Source organism: Lithobates pipiens, unplaced genomic scaffold (genome assembly GCF_037356315.1).
Source record: "Lithobates pipiens isolate NorthernLeopardFrog02 unplaced genomic scaffold, aLitPip1_a1.2 Scaffold_27, whole genome shotgun sequence".
NCBI lineage: Eukaryota > Metazoa > Chordata > Amphibia > Anura > Ranidae > Lithobates > Lithobates pipiens.
The window spans coordinates 59,362,389-59,382,242 of NW_027507788.1; the positions used below are offsets into that span (position 1 = coordinate 59,362,389).

At 41.8% G+C, this 19,854-nt stretch overlaps 1 protein-coding gene across 1 annotated transcript in view; it reads left to right on the top strand.

Moving 5' to 3' along the window:
- The window catches only part of SIDT2 (SID1 transmembrane family member 2), a 111,086-nt gene that overhangs the window by 81,746 nt on the left and 9,486 nt on the right, over positions 1-19,854 (top strand). Inside the window, exons 14-23 of the mRNA XM_077456983.1 lie at positions 3,396-3,476; positions 5,492-5,610; positions 9,803-9,876; positions 12,295-12,361; positions 12,463-12,536; positions 15,482-15,605; positions 17,090-17,207; positions 17,320-17,456; positions 19,204-19,312; positions 19,422-19,498. Of these exons, the coding sequence (XP_077313109.1) occupies positions 3,396-3,476; positions 5,492-5,610; positions 9,803-9,876; positions 12,295-12,361; positions 12,463-12,536; positions 15,482-15,605; positions 17,090-17,207; positions 17,320-17,456; positions 19,204-19,312; positions 19,422-19,498 (980 nt within the window). The remainder of the gene's footprint in view (positions 1-3,395; positions 3,477-5,491; positions 5,611-9,802; positions 9,877-12,294; positions 12,362-12,462; positions 12,537-15,481; positions 15,606-17,089; positions 17,208-17,319; positions 17,457-19,203; positions 19,313-19,421; positions 19,499-19,854) is intronic.

Here is a 19,854-nt window from a genome sequence, read left to right on the forward strand (position 1 = left end):
TGCCCATCTGGTCCAGGGCATTTGCCCATCTTCGGGTCCTTGATGTCACCCAGAAATTCTGACACCACCAAGGGCCTGTCAATCTCCAAGGAGTCGATAGTGGGCAAAGCCATTTCCAGAGTATAGTTTTGCATATTGTCGCTAGAGGAGAGTGTAGAGGTGTTGGGAGCTTTAGGAGTTAGGTTGTAGAGTTGGGAATAATATTGTCTAAAGGAGGAGGAAAATGCCTTTTGTATTAAATGTCTAGTCTTGGTTGGATTGGGTGATAAACAGAATGGAGTATTGAGGAGGTCTAGGGTGGAGGGTCCATGAGGCGCCACATTTGTTAGCTAGGGAATAATGATTGCGTGCCCTGTTGCATGCAATTAGGGAATGCGAGTCTAATGCCCCTTACACTTAATCGGACTTTCCGACAAGAAAACCGTGTTTTTATTTTTATTTTTATTTTTTTAAAAGGATGTTGGCTCCAACTTGTCTTGCATACACACGGTCACACAAATGTTAGCCACAAATTACGAACGTAGTGACGTACAAGATGTATATGATCTCTCCATTAGTTGGATCTCTAGCTCGTATTCGATTCCGAGCATGTGTGGACATTTGCCCGACGGACTTGTGTACACATGATCGGAAAAGTCCGACAACAAACATTTGTTGGCGGAAAATTTGAGAACCTGTTAGCCAACATTTGTTGGCGGAAAGTCCGACAACAAATGTTCAATGGAGCATACACACGGTCGGACTTTCCGCCAACAAGCTCACATCCAACATTTGTTGGCGGAAAATTTGATCATGTGTACGGGGCATAAGAGTTGAAGTAGGTCTCGATGGGCATTAGATGAACGAAAATTACAGGGTTTAAATCTCGTTTGTGGAGTGGTTCAAGTTCTGGTTCAAGTTCTGCAATAGTGGATAGGAGACGACAAATATCATTAGCTCCAATCCTTTTAAGGCGGGAACCGTGCTGTATGAGCATGCCCTGTACCACACATTTTAGAGCTTCCCATTGATTAACCACTTCAGCCCCGGAAGAATTTACCCCCTTCCTGACCAGAGCACTTTTTGCGATTCGGCACTGCGTCGCTTGTGCCAAATGACAGTGCGATGTGGCTCCCAAAAAAAATTGACATCCTTTTTTTCCCACAAATAGAGCTTTCTGCGGTTTTTATTTTTTGCGCTATAAACAAAAAGAGCGACAATTTTGAAAAAAAAAAACACATTTTTTACTTTTTGCTATAATATCCCCCAAAAATATCTAAAAAAAATATTTTTTTCCTCAGTTTAGGCCGATACATATTCTTCTACATATTTTTGGTAAAAAAAAATCGCAATCAGCAATTATTGATTGGTTTGCGCAAAAGTTATAGTGTTTACAAAATAGGGGATAGTTTTATGGCATTTTTATTAATATTTAATTTTTTTAAATGGCGGCGATCAGCGATTTTTATTGTGACTGCGACATTATGGCGGACACATTGGGCATTTTGACACGTTTTTGGGACCATTGTCAATTATACAGCAATCTTTGCTATACAAATGCACTGATTCCTGTGTAAATGGCAGTGAAGGGGTTAACCACTAGGTGGCAGTGTAGGGGTTAAGTGTGCCCTAGGGGCATCTTTCTAACTGTGGGGGAGCGTGGCTGTGTATGACACAACACATCACTGATCTCTGCTCCGATCACAGGGAGCAGAGATCAGTGACACTGTCACTAGGCAGAACGGGGAGATGCTTGTTACATTAGCATCTCCCCATTCTTCCTCCACGTGAGGAGATTGCAGGTATCCCCGCGGTGATCGATTCTTTGGGACGTGACTCACGGAGCTTGCCCTGTGCGCGCCCGCTGGCTGCCTCTTAAAGGGAAATGTACAGGTACATGATTCTGCCTGTACGAGCCCTTCTGCCGACGTATATCGACGTGAGGCTGTCGGCAAACGGTTAAGGTGGGAGGTAGTGTCTGAGGAATGATCGGACATGAAATTCCGAATAGTTTTGGCGATTTTGGCTACACAGACAGAATCCCGTTGCAAGTTATCATTGAGCCTCCAGTGTGTGCCCCTACGGGCTATTGGGGGGGGGGGGGGGGGTATGCCAGGGTCAGATAGACTGGGGTGTGATCGGACCAGAGGAGATGGCCTATGGAAGCTTGCAGGGGTGTATCTAGCAGGGATTGTGAGATCAAAAAGTGGTCAAGTCGGCTATAGGAGTTGTGTGCTGCGGAATAGTGGCTGTAATCCCTCTGTGGATTGCTGAATATGCCAAACATCAACTAAATGTGAGGAGTGCAGTAAGGATTTGAAGTGTCAGTGAAGCGAAAGGACTTACCCAAGGATGTATCTGCAGACGAGGAAAGGGCGATGTTTAGATCTCCACCGATGATAAAACTGGGGCCCCCAAAGGAGGATAGTCCAGTGAGAACGGAAGAGAGGAACTGAGCCTGATCCATGTTGGGGATGTAAATGTTGGCCACTGTAAAGAAAACGATTTAGTTTCAGTTTGAGAAAGATGAAGCGACCAGCTATGTCAATAAGGGAGCCTAGGACCTCAGGGTTGAAAGATTCATGGAAAGCAATGGAACCCCCTTTAGAATTGGCATGAGGGTTAGTACTGTGAAACCAATTTTGATAATCTCTATTATGCAAGGCAGGTATGGAGCCTGTGCGAAAATGTATTTCCTGTAGTGATAGAATATTAGAGCGCATTTTATGAAAGTGTTAAAGAATTTGGCTCCGCTTCTCCAGCACATTAAACCTCCTGCAATTAAAAGATGCTAAATTAATCAGGCAAATGGTCACCATAGGACATTTAGTAGGGGAGGGAATAGAGGAGGAGGTAGTCAATCCAGGCGTCTCATCGATCAGCAGCTCTCGGTAGAGAAAGTGGAACCAGAAAAGGCAGTGAGGGAGAAAAGGAGACGGAAGAAGAGAGAAAACAAAAAAGAGAGGAAAAAGGAGCGACACAAGTTGAGGAAACCTTAAACATATAAGAACATTTGTCCCGGTCCCCAGGTTCAAAAATGGTAGATGGAGACAATGGGGTGAATTCACTTAGAACCAATGGGGAAAGGGACAGACAAGCAAGAGGGAGAAAAAAAAATCACAGTAACAAAAAAGGACACTAGTTGGCTCCAAGGGACTACAAGTAAGGAATAAAAAAACGTACAACATAATATAAAGCAGTATACCATACGGTGCCTATAATTACACAGATTAACAAATACTGGGACTGAAAACTAGAATCTTGTGCATAGCAGCCAGTAACATTTCTCCCATATTGAGAACATTTTCAAATGGGTTCTTAGGAACAACTACAGTATTCCTACCATAAATGGACTACAGTAAATGATATCCAAACTTTTATACTGTTCTGTATAAACATATTTTTTTCTTCTGCAGCAGATAACAGCTTAGTGGGCAGTCCAGAAGATTGTACAGACAGTCTGGTATCTTCAGCAGAGGCTTCATACAGTTATACAGGTAACTCCAATGAAAACTGACAGTAACTCTTCACACCTTGGTTAAAGTCATTTTGGTAGCTTTGTCCAAGATTAATACCTGATTGGTTACTTTGGGGATTACATATACGTGTGTATATGTGTATATCTATATCTATATCTATATCTCTATCGCTATACATACAGTGCATTGCGAAAGTATTCGGCCCCCTTGAACTTTTCCACCTTTTGCCACATTTCAGGCTTCAAACATAAAGATATCAAATTTTTATTTTTTGTGAAGAATCACCAACAAGTGAGACACAATTGTGAAGTGGAACGAAATCTATTGGATTTTTGAAACTTTAACTGATAAAAAAATGAAAAGTGGGGCGTACAAAATTATTCGGCCCCCTTGCGTTAATACTTTGTAGAGCCACCTTTTGCTGCGATTACAGCTGCAAGTCGCTTGGGGTATGTCTCTATCAGTTTTGCACATCGAGAGACTGAAATTCTTGCCCATTCTTCCTTGCAAAACTGCTCGAGCTCAGTGAGGTTGGATGGAGAGCGTTTGTGAACAGCAGTTTTCAGCTCTTTCCACAGATTCTCGATTGGATTCAGGTCTGGACTTTGACTTGGCCATTCTAACCCCTGGATACGTTTATTTGTGAACCATTCCTTTGTAGATTTTGCTGTATGTTTGGGATCATTGTCTTGTTGGAAGATAAATCTCCGTCCCTGTTTCAGGTCTTTTGCAGACTCCAACAGGTTTTCATCCAGAATGGTCCTGTATTTGGCTGCATCCATCTTCCCCTCAATTTTAACCATCTTCCCTGTCCCTGCTGAAGAAAAGCAGGCCCAAACCATGATGCTGCCACCACCATGTTTGACAGTGGGGATGGTGTGTTGAGGGTGATGAGCTGTGTTGCTTTTACGCCAAACATATCGTTTTGGTTTCATCTGACCAGAGCACCTTCTTCCACATGTTTGGTGTGTCTCCCAGGTGGCTTGTGGCAAACTTTAGACGAGACTTTTTATGGATATCTTTGAGAAATGGCTTTCTTCTTGCCACTCTTCCATAAAGGCCAGATTTGTGCAGTGTACAACTGATTGTTGTCCTACGGACAGACTCTCCCACCTCAGCTGTAGTTCTCTGCAGTTCATCCAGAGTGATCATGGGCCTCTTGGCTGCATCTCTGATCAGTCTTCTCCTTGTCTGAGCTGAAAGTTTAGAGGGACGGCCAGGTCTTGATAGATTTGCAGTAGTCTGATACTCCCATTTCAAAATGATCGCTTGCACAGTGCTCCTTGGGATGTTTAAAGCTTGGGAAATCTTTTTGTATCCAAATCCGGCTTTAAACTTCTCCACAACAGTATTACGGACCTGCCTGGTGTGTTCCTTGGTCTTCATGATGCTCTCTGCGCTTTCAACAGAACCCTGAGACTATCACAGAGCAGGTGCATTTATACAGAGACTTGATTACACACAGGTGGATTCTATTTATCACCATCAGTCATTTAGGACAACATTGGATCATTCAGAGATCCTCGCTGAACTTCTGGAGTGAGTTTGCTGCACTGAAAGTAAAGGGGCCGAATAATTTTGCACGCACCACTTTTCAGTTTTTTTATTTGCTAAAAAAGTTTAAATTATCCAATAGATTTCGTTCCACTTCACAATTGTGTCCCACTTGTTTGTAATTTTTGTGAAGAATCACCATTTTATATCTTTGCTTGAAGCCTGAAATGTGGCAAAAGGTTGAAAAGTTCAAGGGGGCCGAATACTTTCGCAAGGCACTGTAGATCTATCTATAGCTAGATATAGATGGAGATTAGATGTATGTGTGTGTATATATATATATATATATATATATATATATATATATATATATATATATATATATATAATAATACAAACAAAGTACAATTAAATTGGGTAAAGTGTCTTTTCCTTTAATTTCATATATAAATGCAGGTATTTCCAGAATATAGTGACATCACAGTATAATAATGCACAGTCATTTTTTTTTTTATTCTATGGTTATTTATTTTTTACAGAAAAATCTCTTGAAAATCTTGTGTCCCGTCCAAGGTTGGAGTCTCTGAGCTCTGTAGAAGAGGATGATTATGACACGCTGACTGACATAGAATCTGATAAGAATGTTATCAGGACAAAGGTGAACTAACCAGTACTTGGAGTGTAAGCTTTATCAAGCAGGGCCCTCAGATTCCTCCTGTATTGAATTGTATTGTAATTGTACTGTCTGCCCTCATGTTGTAAAGCGCTGTGCAAACTGTTGTCGCTATATAACTCCTGTATTGTAATATTATTTTGGCCCGAAGGTTCACTCCGCAATATTAATAATGGCGTAAAAACTTGCTAAGATTGCAGCTTACTAGTCCTAGGATTCAGACTTATTTCCTTAACCACTTGCCGACCGCCGCACGACGATATACGTCGGCAGAATGGCACGGGCAGGCATATGGGCGTATATATAAGTCCCTGCCTGCCCGCGGGTGGGGGGCCCGATCGGGCCCCCCCCCGGTGCCTGCGGCGGTCGGCATTCCTTCGAGAGCGATCCGGGATGAGGGGGCGGCCATTCATTCATGGCCACCCCCTCGCGATCGCTCCCGACGAATAGGAATCCCCCGTGACATCACTTCCTCTCCTGTAATGTAAACACAGGAGAGGAAGTGATGTATTCTCTCCTCCGTGTCGGTATTTTTCGTTCCGACACGGAGGAGAGCGGATCGGTGAGTTGCACCAACACTCTACACACACAGTAGAACATGCCAGGCACACTCACACCCCCCCTTTACCCCCCGATCACCCCCCCCAATTACCCCTGCCCCCCAGTCACAGTGACACCAATGTCATTTTTTTTTTTTTTTTTTTGCATTGGTGTCATTTGTGACTGTAATAACTGTTAGGGCAGTTAGTTAGCCCCCTTTAGTTCTAATGTACCCCCCTAACCCCCCCCAATAAAGGTTTAACCCCGTGATCACCCCCCGTCGCCAGTGTCACTAAGGCTGGGTTCACATTGCAGCGGTTTATGAGAACGAATGTGATTCGCACCGCACTGCAGTGCAAGTCACATCCGATCTCTGTGCGATTCGAGTTCAGCCATTCGCCGCACCCGCCGCAAATTCGCACGGGACCCTTTTTTTGGCCCGCAGCAGAATCGGATCGCATGGGTGTTCACACCATGCGATCCGAGTTTGCAGATCGCACTGCGATATGCGAACTGATCTGGGGGTGTCAGTAACATTTCACTGACACTCCCAGCAGTTCGCATAGGGCAGTGTGAACTGCCGCCGGGAGGCATGCGATGCGGGAACCCGCCGCGCATTCGTGGCGTTCCCGCATCGCTCCAGTGTGAACCCAGCCTAATAAGCGATCGTTTTTCTGATCGCTGTATTAGTGTCACAGGTGACGCTAGTTAGGCAGGTAGGTATTTAGGTTCGCCGCAGCTTTTTATAGCGCCAGGGACCCCCATATACTACCGCATAAAGCCCCCTGATTGCCCCCTAGTTAACCCTTTCACCAGTGATCACCATATAACTGTTACAGGTGACGCTGGTTGGTTAGTTATTTTTTTATAGTTTCAGGGCACCCGCCATTTATTACCTAGTCTCACTAGTGTACCCCTAAATTTAGGGGTGTCTACTTTCCAAAATGGGGTCATTTGGGGGGGGTTTGTGCTATCTTGGCATTTTATGGCCTTCAAAACTGTAACACCCTTAGAAAGCCTGAAGGCGGTGCTTGGTTTTCGGGGCCCCGTACGCGGCTAGGCTCCCAAAAAGTCCCACATATGTGGTATCCCCGTACTCAGGAGAAGCAGCAGAATTTATTTTGGGGTGTCATTTCACATATGCCCATGGCATGCGTGAGCAATATATCATTTAGTGACAACTTTGTGAAAAAAAAAAAAAGTTTGTAATTTTCCCGCAACTTGTGGCAAAATATAAAATATTCCATGGACTCAACATGCCTCTCAGCAAATAGCTTGGGGTGTCTACTTTCTAAAATGGGGTCATTTGTGGGGGTTTTGTGCCATCTTGGCATTTTATGGCCTTCAAAACTGTAATAGGTAGTGAGAAGTGAACTCAAAAATTTACGCCCTTAGAAAGCCTGAAGGCGGTGCTTGGTTTTCGGGGCCCCGTACGCGGCTAGGCTCCCAAAAAGTCCCACATATGTGGTATCCCCGTACTCAGGAGAAGCAGCAGAATTTATTTTGGGGTGTCATTTCACATATGCCCATGGCATGCATGAGCAATATATCATTTAGTGACAACTTTGTGTAAAAAAAAAAAAATATTTTTTTTTTGTCATTATTCAATCGCTTGAGGCAAAAAAATAAAATATTCAATGGGCTCAACATGCCTCTTATCAATTTCCTTAGGGGGTCTACTTTCCAAAATGGGGTCATTTGGGGGGGTTTTGTACTGCCCTGCCATTTTAGCACCTCAAGAAATGAGATAGGCAGTCGTAAACTAAAAGCTGCGTAAATTCCAGAAAACGTACCTTAGTTTGTAGATGTGACAACTTTTGCGCAAACCAATAAATATACAATTATTGACTTTTTTTTTACCAAAGACATGTGGCTGAATACATTTTGGCCTAAATGTATGACTAAAATTGAGTTTATTGGATTTTTCTAATAACAAAAATTAGAAAATATCATTTTTTTTCAAAATTTGCGGTCTTTTTACGTTTATATCGCAAAAAATAAAAATCGCAGAGGCAATCAAATACCATCAAAAGAAAGCTCTATTTGTGGGAAGAAAAGGACGCAAATTTTGTTTGGGTACAACATTGCATGACCGCGCAATTACCAGTTAAAGCAGCGCAGTGCCAAAGTGTAAAAAGACCTCTGGTCATTTACCAGCAAAATGGTCCGGTCTGAAAGTGGTTAAGAGATGTAAAGGGTGCTTTTTTTTTTTTTTTTTTTTTTTTTTTTTTTTATCTTAATTACTTCAGTGGATGCAACATTGGTCTCCCGGCACCTCTGCACTGAGAACCGAGCAATCGAACACCAATGATCGCTCGGTTTTCAGAGCTTCGTGAGCAGAGAGCTGCAGACTGTCAGTCCCATCTCTCTGCTTTGCTTCCTTCTCGCTCATTGGAGCGCTGGGCTGTGGAGGGGGGCGGCCAGCTCCACCTCTCAGCAGCTTGCTGAGCCGGGTGTCAGTCCAAGCACCTGGCGGATCCTGTGGTTGTGATGATGCAGTGCCTGGACTGACAGCAGCGATATCAGCAAAGAGCGGACTTCAGCCCACTCTCTGCTGAAAACAGATCACAGGAGTGCAAAACTAACTGCACTCCTGTAATCCATAGGAGAAGTACAGCAAAAACAAGCTTTGGCTAAACTTCGCCTAAACTTTGCCTTTAATTTTCACCTGGTGATCCAGCAAAAACCACACTTTTGGTCCTAGGGCTACTAATCTCCCTCACTGCACTTTATCTATGGAGGAGCAGCATTGTTATCCTTGGACAGAACTACAGAGCACCTTCCTCTTCTCCACAATATAGGGAAGATGTTCTGTAATTCATGGGGATAGCAAAAGCAGGATTAGAGCAGTTTTAAACTTAAAACAAATGCTGACAGACAGGGTTTTTATGGCAGAAGGGACCCTTCTCTTCTGCCACAAATGCTTTCACCTTCTTATCAACGGTAATGTACACTGAGCCATACATGTGCAGCTCAGAGTACATTGCTGCACCCGTTGTGTGCCATAGCAATGTGACTACTGTGAAGGGGTGAAGATGTAAGGGCCCCCACACGGACAGCGCAGTGCTGGAGAGCTCCCTTTGACAGGTAAGTCTGACATAATGTGTGCAGACTAAACCCCTGTTTTTAATGCATACTGTTAAGAGGTCAAATCATCTGGCTGGTAAGTTGAGCTTGGAAATTTCTCTGGTTTTGTTTGATGTGCGTTGCCCTTCCAGTGCTTCTTGCTGTATAGACCAGTTATAGGTTTGAAATCTGACATAATGTACTAGGATGCAGTGCATTATGAGAGTTTCAGGGGCCCGTATAAAAGCAAAAATCAAGTTTACTACCACTTTAATAACACTAGTACATAAGTCAACAGTTTTTTTATTTGTTTTTGCACTTTTCAAAGGGATAGAACTGTGTTTTAATTTGTATGTTTAACAGAACAAAATTGACTAAATATGAGAAGTTTGTTAAGATACTATACAATATTGTCATCCTGCAGTATGTGTTATTACATTAAAGTGTATGTAAACCTTATTTATTCATATGCAGTGTTTCATCATTACCTAATTTTGTTGTTTTATTTAAAAGTGTAAAAATTCTAAATGTGCTAAACATATGATTGTATTTTTCGTTGTATTCGTTTTAGAAGTTTCTTTGCGTTTCTGACCTGGCAAGAAAAGACAAACGCGTGATGCGGAAAAAGTACCAAATATATTTCTGGTGAGAAATACCAATATTTCTGTAAAAAAAAAATATATATATATATATATATATATATATATATATATATATATATATATATATATATATATATATATATATATATATATATATATATATATTCTCTTTAAATATATCAAAAAAGTATCCAGCTAAGCCTTACCTTCAGCTGCATTTTCTTAAAGTGCATCCATAGGCTTCTTTATGAGAGTCTGATTAAGTTCCAATCCAGTTACTATAGGATTTACAAGACTCCTAAAGTAAACAAAACTTCCCTTTCATTATTGAGCAAAATCCTCCGTCATTTGTCACTCACATACGCCTCCCTCCCAGACACTGCATCTTCAGTGGGAGGCAGTGGCAGCTGTTGTGTTTTTTTTTTTTTTTTGGGGGGAGGGCAGCAAACAACTACCCCCCCCCGGCGGTGGCACTTCCCCCTGTCCGGTGTCCTCTTCTCCAGCACGGCGGACCCGATCTGAGTGGCAGGCTGCGGGCAGTGACTCGGGTGTCCTCATCTCCAGCACGACAGCTTCCGCTGTGTCTCCTCTCCTCCTCCTCCTCCTTCCGTTTCCTGATTGAAGATTTAGTGTGAAAATAGCAAATATTCATTCGCTATTGTCACACAACTGGGTGGGATCAGGGCACTGCGCCCACCCTTTTTTTGAAGCCTATTTAAGCCTCTGACTCTAATCACGTGCTTCAAAAAAACATATCTCCCCCCCCCCCCCATTGGAATCCATAATCCGGCTTCCTGTATGTAGGTCAGGTGGCCGGATGCATGGATGGGGGGGTGCCCGTGCGCCCCTAATGGAAGGGCCGCCACTGGTGGGAGGGTCTCGGCAACAGAGACAGTGTTTATTGAGGAAATCGTGTGCATGACAAGTTATGGCCAGGTGCTGATTGACAAGCTACAGGCTTGTGAATCAACAGTGGCAATGTTGATGTCAAGCCTCCATTTTTTTTTTTTTTTTTTATCCCGCTGTAGTGCGAACAGGTGCAGCCTACATGAGAGTGGCAACTCTGCTATAAAGTCAGTAGCGGGCAGCACACTGCCACCCTATCAAGTAAACTGTGTTAAGTGGAATTCACTGGCAGGATAAAAAGATATTTGTGGAACTTTTCAGGAAGACGAAGAATAAACTGTGCTGCAAAACATTATTTTTATTTTTTTAAATGGGAGGCCATACTTCTACTTCATATGAAGTGACCTTTAAAACCTTTTATGTAGGAAGGAATGTGTTAACCAACAATGGTACTTACTGTACGATTTGATGTGTTCCATTTGCCTACCTTCCTCTCTCTGTGTTTCACAAAGATTTTCATGACGAATATAAGTCAATGACACTCCCCAAAAGGAGAAAACCTTATGAGTAATGAGATTTATGTATGGTGGACCTGTATTTAAACTCTACACCTGCTTGGTGTGAACTTCATACAGCTTTTGCTGAATCAGAACATGTACCTGTGGATGCTACTGTTGGGACCTCCTGGGTATGTTTGAACATATGACACCCCCTCTTGCCTCCAATGATACAGTGCATGATACAAGTGTGGATTGGTGTTGAACTTTCTCAGAATAGTAAATGTTGTGAAGGAGTTTCTGGGGGCCTTTGGCAGTGGATCACGGCAGCTGCAGCCACAGTCCTTGTATTGTTTTTGGAAATCCAGTGGCTTTCCTGTAAAAGTGATCCAGGTTACGGAGAGGCCCCCCCCCCCCCTGAATATTTGTGCTGATAAGCGGCTTTACAAATATTGTGTGGAGTAAAAATTGCAGTAGCCACCATGTTATTCCCCGGGGCCTCTGCTTTTAGAAAATGTTTGTGTGTTCTAGCAAGAAAATGCTGATTTTAACATGCATGTGAACCCCACAGTCCAGTGTTTCCTTGTGCTTTAAAAAGGACAAGTTGACTATGATAATACTAGGGTGTGCTGGTGAAGATTGTTGTTTGCCTGTATTCTTGCATACACTTACCTTTTCTGGCAGCTTGTTTCTTGAAAAGACACCACTTTGCTGCTCACAGCCCTCTGCAAGTGTTTGGCCGAACTAGTCAAATACCTGCTGCACCAATCGTTAACTGTGGTTCCTCCCACCGTGCACTGTAGTGTGTAATAGCTTGTGGATAAAAAATCCAGAGCATTTGGCGGGGGGAGCAGCAATTCACATATCTGGATGTTCAGCATCTTGGTGAGCAGAGAAGTGGCGGCTTTTTGCGATCTGCTCGAAAGGTAAGCATACTGTATGTAGCCTTCATTTGGCATGTATGTAGTACATACAAGTGGCCCTGTGCTGACAGAGTTATACAGTAAAGTGTCTTAAAAAAGACCTGGGGCACTATGTACAACAATTTCTCTCCCTGTATTGTTTTCCATGACTTTAGTTTGTTTTCCTGCTTTCTCAACCTTTTATTTTCTGTACAGGAATATCTCCACAATAGCGGTGTTTTACGCCCTACCTGTCATTCAGCTTGTTATAACTTACCAAACGGTGAGAGCATTAAAGAAATGCACTTCGATTATTTTAGAAAATACTAAAAAAAAAAAAAAAAATGTTGCATTCATTAAGACTGGGTTGCATTATTTTTGCAGGTGGTGAATGTAACTGGGAATCAAGACATTTGCTATTATAATTTCAGGTGTGCTCATCCCCTTGGATCTCTTAGGTATGTATCACTGGAAGGTGTATCTAACCATGTATCTGCCCATTACTAAAATCAGCCAGCAGGTCACAACAGACTCGAGACTAGGCCATCTGAAATATTTCTGGTTCCATTTCAGAAGCTCCATTTAATCCACATTTGTGAATGTGTAAATTTTATATATTTAGAGGTTTGCAGCAATGTCAGATTTGGTATTGTTTAACGAGGCTCCGTCACTTTGGCAAAAAATTTTTAAGTCAGCAGCTACAAATACTGCATCTGCTGGCTTTTACTAAAGAGACACTTACAATTCCAGGGATCCGGTGCTAAGCCCCCCCCCCCCCCTTAGCTGGTTCTTCGCTGTTCTTCAGGTCCCTGGCACCACCATGTTGACTGGGGGAAGCTGGCTGTGACTCCCTGCGGCTTCACAGCTAGCTCCCCCCACTGCAGGTACATGAGCCACACCATGTTCTCTTAATGGTTTTGCAACTTCCTGGGACCTGTGTCCCAGGTGGCTGCAGACAGGGAAGGAGGCGGGCGAACGTCTGCTGGGATCACCTAGGCAATTCCAGCAGAAGTAGGATGGGAGGAGGGGGGGTACATGACAGAACTTCCATTTTTCAGTAAACTGTGTTCCGGGCTAGTTAAAAAATAAATAAATATATATATATTATACACACACACACACACACACACACACACACACACTAATGTGTATATGTGACGTAGAGCTGCACGATTCTGGCCAAAATCAGAATCACTATTTTTTTCTTTAGGATAAAAAGATCACGATTTTCGCGGTGTCAAATTTTTCACATTATACAAAAAAAAATTGGGCTAACTTTACTGGTTAGTTTTCTTTTAATGAATTAAAGTGTATTTTTTTGCCCCAAAAATTGCATTTGAACGACTGTTGCGCAAATACAGTGTGATGTAAAATATTGCAACAACCACCATTTTATTCTCTAGGGTCTCTACAAAAATATAAATATATATATACTTCCCTCATTTACACACCAAAGTGTTTTCCTTTAACAACTTACAGACCGGACCATTTTGCTGGCTTAAGACCAGATCACTTTTTGAGATTCAGCACTGCATCATTTTAACTGACAATTGCGCGGTTGTGCGACCTGGCTCCCAAACAAAATTGATGTCCTTTTTTCCCCCACAAATAGAGCTTTCTTTTGGTGGTATTTGATCACCCCTGCGGTTTTTATTTTTTGCGCTATAAGCAAAAATAGAGCGACAATTTTGAAAAAAACGCATTATTTTTTACCTTTTTGTTATAATAAATATCCCCTAAAAATATATAAAAAAAACATTTTTTTCCCCCTCAGTTTAGGCCGATACGTATTCTTCTACATATTTTTGGTAAAAAAAATTGCAATAAGCGATTATTGATTGGTTTGCGCAAAAGTTATAGCGTTTACAAAATAGGGGATAGTTTCATCGCATTTCTATTAAAAAATTTTTTTTACTAGTAATAGCGGCGATCAGCAATTTTTTTTTTTTTTTTTTATTGTGACTGCGACATTATGGCGGACACATCGGACATTTTTGACACATTTATGGGACCATTGTCATTTATACAGCAATCACTGCTATATAAATGCAGTGATTCCTGTGTAAATTACACTGGCAGTGAAGGGGTTAACCAGTGGGTGGCAGTGTAGGGGTTAAGTGTTCCTAGGGGCATGTTACTAACTGTTGGGGGCTGGGCTTTCTTTTAGTGAACACTGATCTCTGCTCCAATCACATGGAGCAGAGATCAGCGTCACTTGTTGCTAGGCAGAACGGAGAGATGCTCTTTACAACGGCATCTCCCAGTTCAGCCGCCCCGTGAGATGATCACGGGTATGCCCGCGGCGATCGAGTCTGCGGGGCCCAGGACCGGACTCACGGGGGTCCCGACCGGCACGCGAGACGTCAGGTGGGAGTAGTCCAGGGCTGTCAAACTGTGGAGCCGCCCACACGCTGTCTGGCCAATTAGAACACGTTCTTCATCAGCTGATCCTCCAACAGTCACATCACATTTATATAGGGGGTACAATTAACCCACTCTGAACGGCAATTAGGGGTGTCAGCTGGGAAGATAATGATTTAAAAGCTATGCTGTAATTGTTAAAAAGCAAGTGTACGACTTAGAGACCATATTTTAAAATGTGTAATATATGTGTGAAAAATATGTGAGAATCATATATATAAAAAATATATAAAAAAAATTATACATACTTTTATATATCTATATCATTTTATATATTATTGTGTATATGATTCTCTCATTTTTCACACACATTACACATATTAAATCATGTCTCTAAGTCGTACACTTGCTTTTTAACAAGAGCTCTGGCTCTTATTCATCAGGGCGTGTGTCTCTTTTCCAGGATTTGTAGTCCTGACCAGTCAGCCTTTTGATTGGCACTCCTGCAAATGCCAGCACAGCCATGTCAGTGGCCTTCACTTCCACTGCAGTTGAGAAATGAATGAAGGCCACGGCCCATGTCTGTGTAGCAGTGGAAGTAGCAGCACACTTGGGTCATCCATATTTGTCCCAGTCCTGTAACCATGTTTATAGTGCTAGATAGGAAAGTGCTGTAAAATAAAGCATCAGATGGCTCAAACTTCTCCAAATCTGAGATCTGCTGTACTGAAGTTTGCAATAAGTCAATATAAAGACATGTCTGGGTACTTCCACAAACTGTATTTGAAATTTACATTTTGCCTTTAAATGGATATACTGTACATCATTGTACTAAGTGGTGTTTTCTAATATCTAGGCAGGATCCAGCATTAGTCTCTTAATTGGCATAATTGTAAAAAGATGGGCAATTTCATGCAGATACTAAATGTACAAATAACTGCACTGCTTTACCATCAAATTCAACATCAGTGAAGCTTTCGTTCAGTAGTTCATGCCTGAATGTTTTTACTTATACTGATTGTTATTCTTTTATTATTTTTAGTGCGTTTAACAACATTTTAAGCAACCTAGGGTACATCATGCTGGGGTTGCTTTTCCTAATCATTGTGCTGCAGAGGGAGTTAAGTTATAACCGCAACCGCATGTACACAAGGGGACATCTGGAGGTAAGTTATTTTAAAGTAGCAAAAGAAATAAAGTACAGAGTTTTGACATTTTCAGTCTTTTGAAGCATTTAAAATGTAACGTCAGGAAAAATTATTTTCTAGTTTTAGGGCTCTTTCACACAGGCGGGCTCCTCCAGCAGATCCGCCTGCTCAGCAGGGAATCTGCCCGCTGATCCCCCTGAGCAGGCGCATGACAGGTCCATGTCCGCTCCACTATAGAATGGACATGGGCACAGCCTGCTTTCCTCTATGGGCGGTCGGATGTAACCCCCTGTCCTTTAAATCAGACTTTCTTTAGATCCTCCAGACATATGGTGAACAGATCCCCCATCCATCTGTTTTTATCAGATTGGATGTTGGTGGGTGTAAACAGACACATGTCCATTTACATCCACTGCTTCATAGAAGACCATGGAGGGTCTGATGGGGGTTTGCCTGAAAAACTGACATATAGACCCGATTGGTCTGCCAAGGTGAAAGGGACTTTAGACTGAAAATGACTTTTTTATACAGTATGTTAATGGCTGTACCCAGACAATTTCTTCTCGCTTTCTTCCCCAAGGAAAGTGAGAGGCTACATTCCCAAATCCAGAGGATAGCCCTCCTTGGACAGCTGTTAGTGGGGCAGTTTTCACTTTTTAAGTGTTTTTCTGCATTTTTGTCCTAAGTAACCCATCACGACCATGTTTTAGGTTTGTCCTTGGGTATGCCCCTGTCTGAATTAGGGGGAACATTCAGAGGTTTACATACTTTTGGATAGAAATCATTAGTTTGAACTGTTCGTTATTAGTATGTCATCACATGTTGTATATGCGGTTTTATAATAAAACGAGCCTTCATTATACATTAGATCATGGGTCTTCAAACTATGGCCCTCCAGTTTTTCAGGAACTACAATTCCCATCATGCCTAGTCATGTCTGTGAATGTCAGAGTTTTACAATGCCTCATGGGATGTGTAGTTTCACAACAGCTGTAGGGCCGTAGTTTGAGGATCCCTGCATTAGAAGAAGAAGAGATTACATTTGGAAACATTTATGCAGAAATGCTGAATATTTCTAATTGTTCTCAAAGTTGTACTTTTAAAGCAGAGCAGAGCTCCACCTCAGGGGTGGCTCTGCTTGTCTGCCTCCTGAGTTTCCCATGACAAACTTGGCTGGAAGTTCTGCCCCCCGCTGGGCCATTTACACAGCTGCAAGGCTTCACTGCCGGGTTCCCTTAGCTGAGATGGCGGCGGTGACACCTGAGACTATTGAAAAATCGACTCGGGTGAAGACACCGCTAGATTTTTGGGTAGGGAAGTGTCCTAATATTAAAAGTCAGCAGCTACAGTATTTGTAGCTGCTGACTTATTTTTTTTTTTCTGAAGGAGCCTGGAGCTCCACTTTAAAGGATCTGATCTAGTATTTTCATCTGAACTGTATCTATTTCTACAGTGAGTTCTCATTGTGTCTTTTTTTTTTTTTTTTTTTTTTTTGTGCACAGGAATGTGGGATTCCCAAACACTTTGGTCTTTTCTATGCCATGGGCACTGCTCTGATGATGGAAGGACTGCTCAGTGCATGCTATCACGTGTGCCCCAACTATACCAACTTCCAATTTGGTTTGTCTTCATTCCTTCATCTCCAATATACAGACCTTTTTTGTCTTCCCACCAAGACCGTTCAGGTCATTTTGTTGCCTAATTCTTCTTACAATTTTCCTTCCTTTTGTAGATACTTCCTTCATGTATATGATTGCTGGTCTCTGCATGTTGAAGTTGTATCAGAAAAGGCATCCTGATATTAATGCCAGTGCATATAGTGCATATGCTTGCCTAGCCATTGTAATTTTCTTCTCCGTCCTTGGTGTGGTATGTACATGGAATGGTCTAATTTTCCTAAAACAATGTTTTAAAGCATTAAAATGAAATCAATCACAATCATATATGTTTATTTGTTTTAAATGGACTCTTGTCATTTTAAAGATAGTCCCTCGTGTTTGCTGGTATAACCTAGTATAGAATTTTGGCTGTGTGCAGTATGCCCTTGTCCTCATCCTCAGTGGCCGGGTTTACCGGCAAATACCAGCTGTCATTTTGACAGCCAGGGCTTGTTTGCTATTACAGGATCAGATTAGTCTGCTGCCATGTAAAATGATACTAGCAGAACAGCACACAAGATCTACAAGTAATGCTACACTGTAAATACTCTGGCATAGGGGTAACTTCTTGATTTGCATATGTCAGTTAAAGGAACAAAACTGTTCCTAATTAACCCCTTGGTGAATACCAATATTTTAATTACTTTCTTAATTTTGCTGCTAAATTGTTACATCTTTTAGATTCAATAGAAAACAAAATAAGTATGTATGTTTTGTGTGTGTGTGTGTGTGTATATAATTATACATTCCACCTTTTGCACATTACATGTAACAAATGGGAATTCCCTAAATTGGTATTTATTTTTGCCTCTGCTCCTGGGACAAAATTTGATGGGCATCCCAAAATGTTAACGTTGTCACCAAACTGGACTATAGGGGATGTCTTCAAGTGGAAGAATCTATTCAGGGCACAGTTGTCAGAGTTATGGATTTGTCTTTCTTGTGGGGTGCCTACCACCCACTTTGGTTGATATTCTGCTTAAAACTGAACTCACAAAAAATAAAAATTACCCTTTATAATGGGATCTCCCCACAATAAGTGTTTTAATGTTCATTTTGTCTATGGAGGACACAAAAGCAACTATACTTACCTCCCAGCTTCACTCTGAAGCCACTTCTTTTAGCTACTCTGTTTGCCGCAGACACTCCAGCACCATCACTTGCAATGCAGAACCTGCAACCCTGAGTGCCTGCCCACAAACCAGAGCATCGATGAGAGGAGAAGAAAGGAAAAAGCTAAGTATAGTTGCTTTCTCTGCTCTCCCTAGACACACATAATGAACATTTAAGCCTTGCACTTTTGGAGAGAGCCACACTGCCAGGGTAATAAATTTTTTCCAAAGTTCAGCTTAAGTGATTTCACACAACTTCAAATAAAATATTGCTGTTTGAGTATCATGTTTATTACACAGCCTTCGTAATATATTAAACCGTGCAATGATTGGTCTCTTTAAAATTAGAAGAGGGGCCTGGGGAACCTCCACAAATGTTGACAGTCAGGGTTTGGGCATCTCATTGAAAGCTGGCCATAGAACATGTAGTTTACAAAATGTAGTTGGCTTTTAACATTTGCTTTTGGAATGAATGGACTTTACTGAATGAAAACCACATACAATGTAAGAAATTAATTTGTTAGAGGAAACATTTCCATCCTGTTCCTCCATATTTTCTCCTCACTGCAGTTGAAAACAAACCTTGATTTGACCCATTAATGATTGGAAAAGCGAACACGTTTTTTTAGAACATTCTTTTCCTACGTTTTTCCAATTCTAGCCATCTGTGGCCAGCTTAACCTAGCTGCACCTTTTTTGTACACAAATTCTGCATATTTTGTAAACTTCAGCATATACGGAGTTACCCTTTTTTTGGCCTCCCAGTTAAATTTATATAAATGCAAATACTGCCTAGTGATCTCTTGTAAGTTATACGTTTTTGTTGTCTCTCTCTTGTTGTACTAGGTATTTGGGAAAGGAAATACCATTTTCTGGATTGTATTTTCTGTGATCCATATAGTGTTTACTCTGGTTCTGAGTACCCAGCTGTATTATGTGGGTCGCTGGAGACTAGGTAATTAACAGACTACTTGATGGATGAGAGTAAGAAGAGTTGCATCGCCCTGTGACTTTATCTCTCTTTTCTAATCAATTCTATGTTCTCTCTCCTTTTAACCCATCAGATTCTGGAATTGTTCGCAGGATCCTTCAGGTTCTCTACACAGATTGTGTCAGACAGTGTAGCCCTCCAATGTATGTGGTAAGTGCTTCTATGATTTTAGGATAGGGTATGCATTTCCATTGTACAGTTTTATTTCTGTTTTTCCTGGGGTGATAGTTATTGTTTTGTCCTGTAGTAACACAGGTTGATTTACCAAGGCTGAGTGTAAAATCCTAGTGCCGCTGTGTAAAGAAACCAACCAGCGTCCAGTTTTTTTTGGTCAAAGCTTAATTGAACAAGCTGCAGTTTAGAAACTGATTGGCTACCATGCACAGCTGCACCAGATTTTGCGTGCTCCAGTTTTAGTAAATTAGCCCTACTGAGTTATGTTCTAATTGTTTTCAGTGTGCACATCTGCATAGTTTGACCTTTTTAATGGAACCCTGTCACCGGAC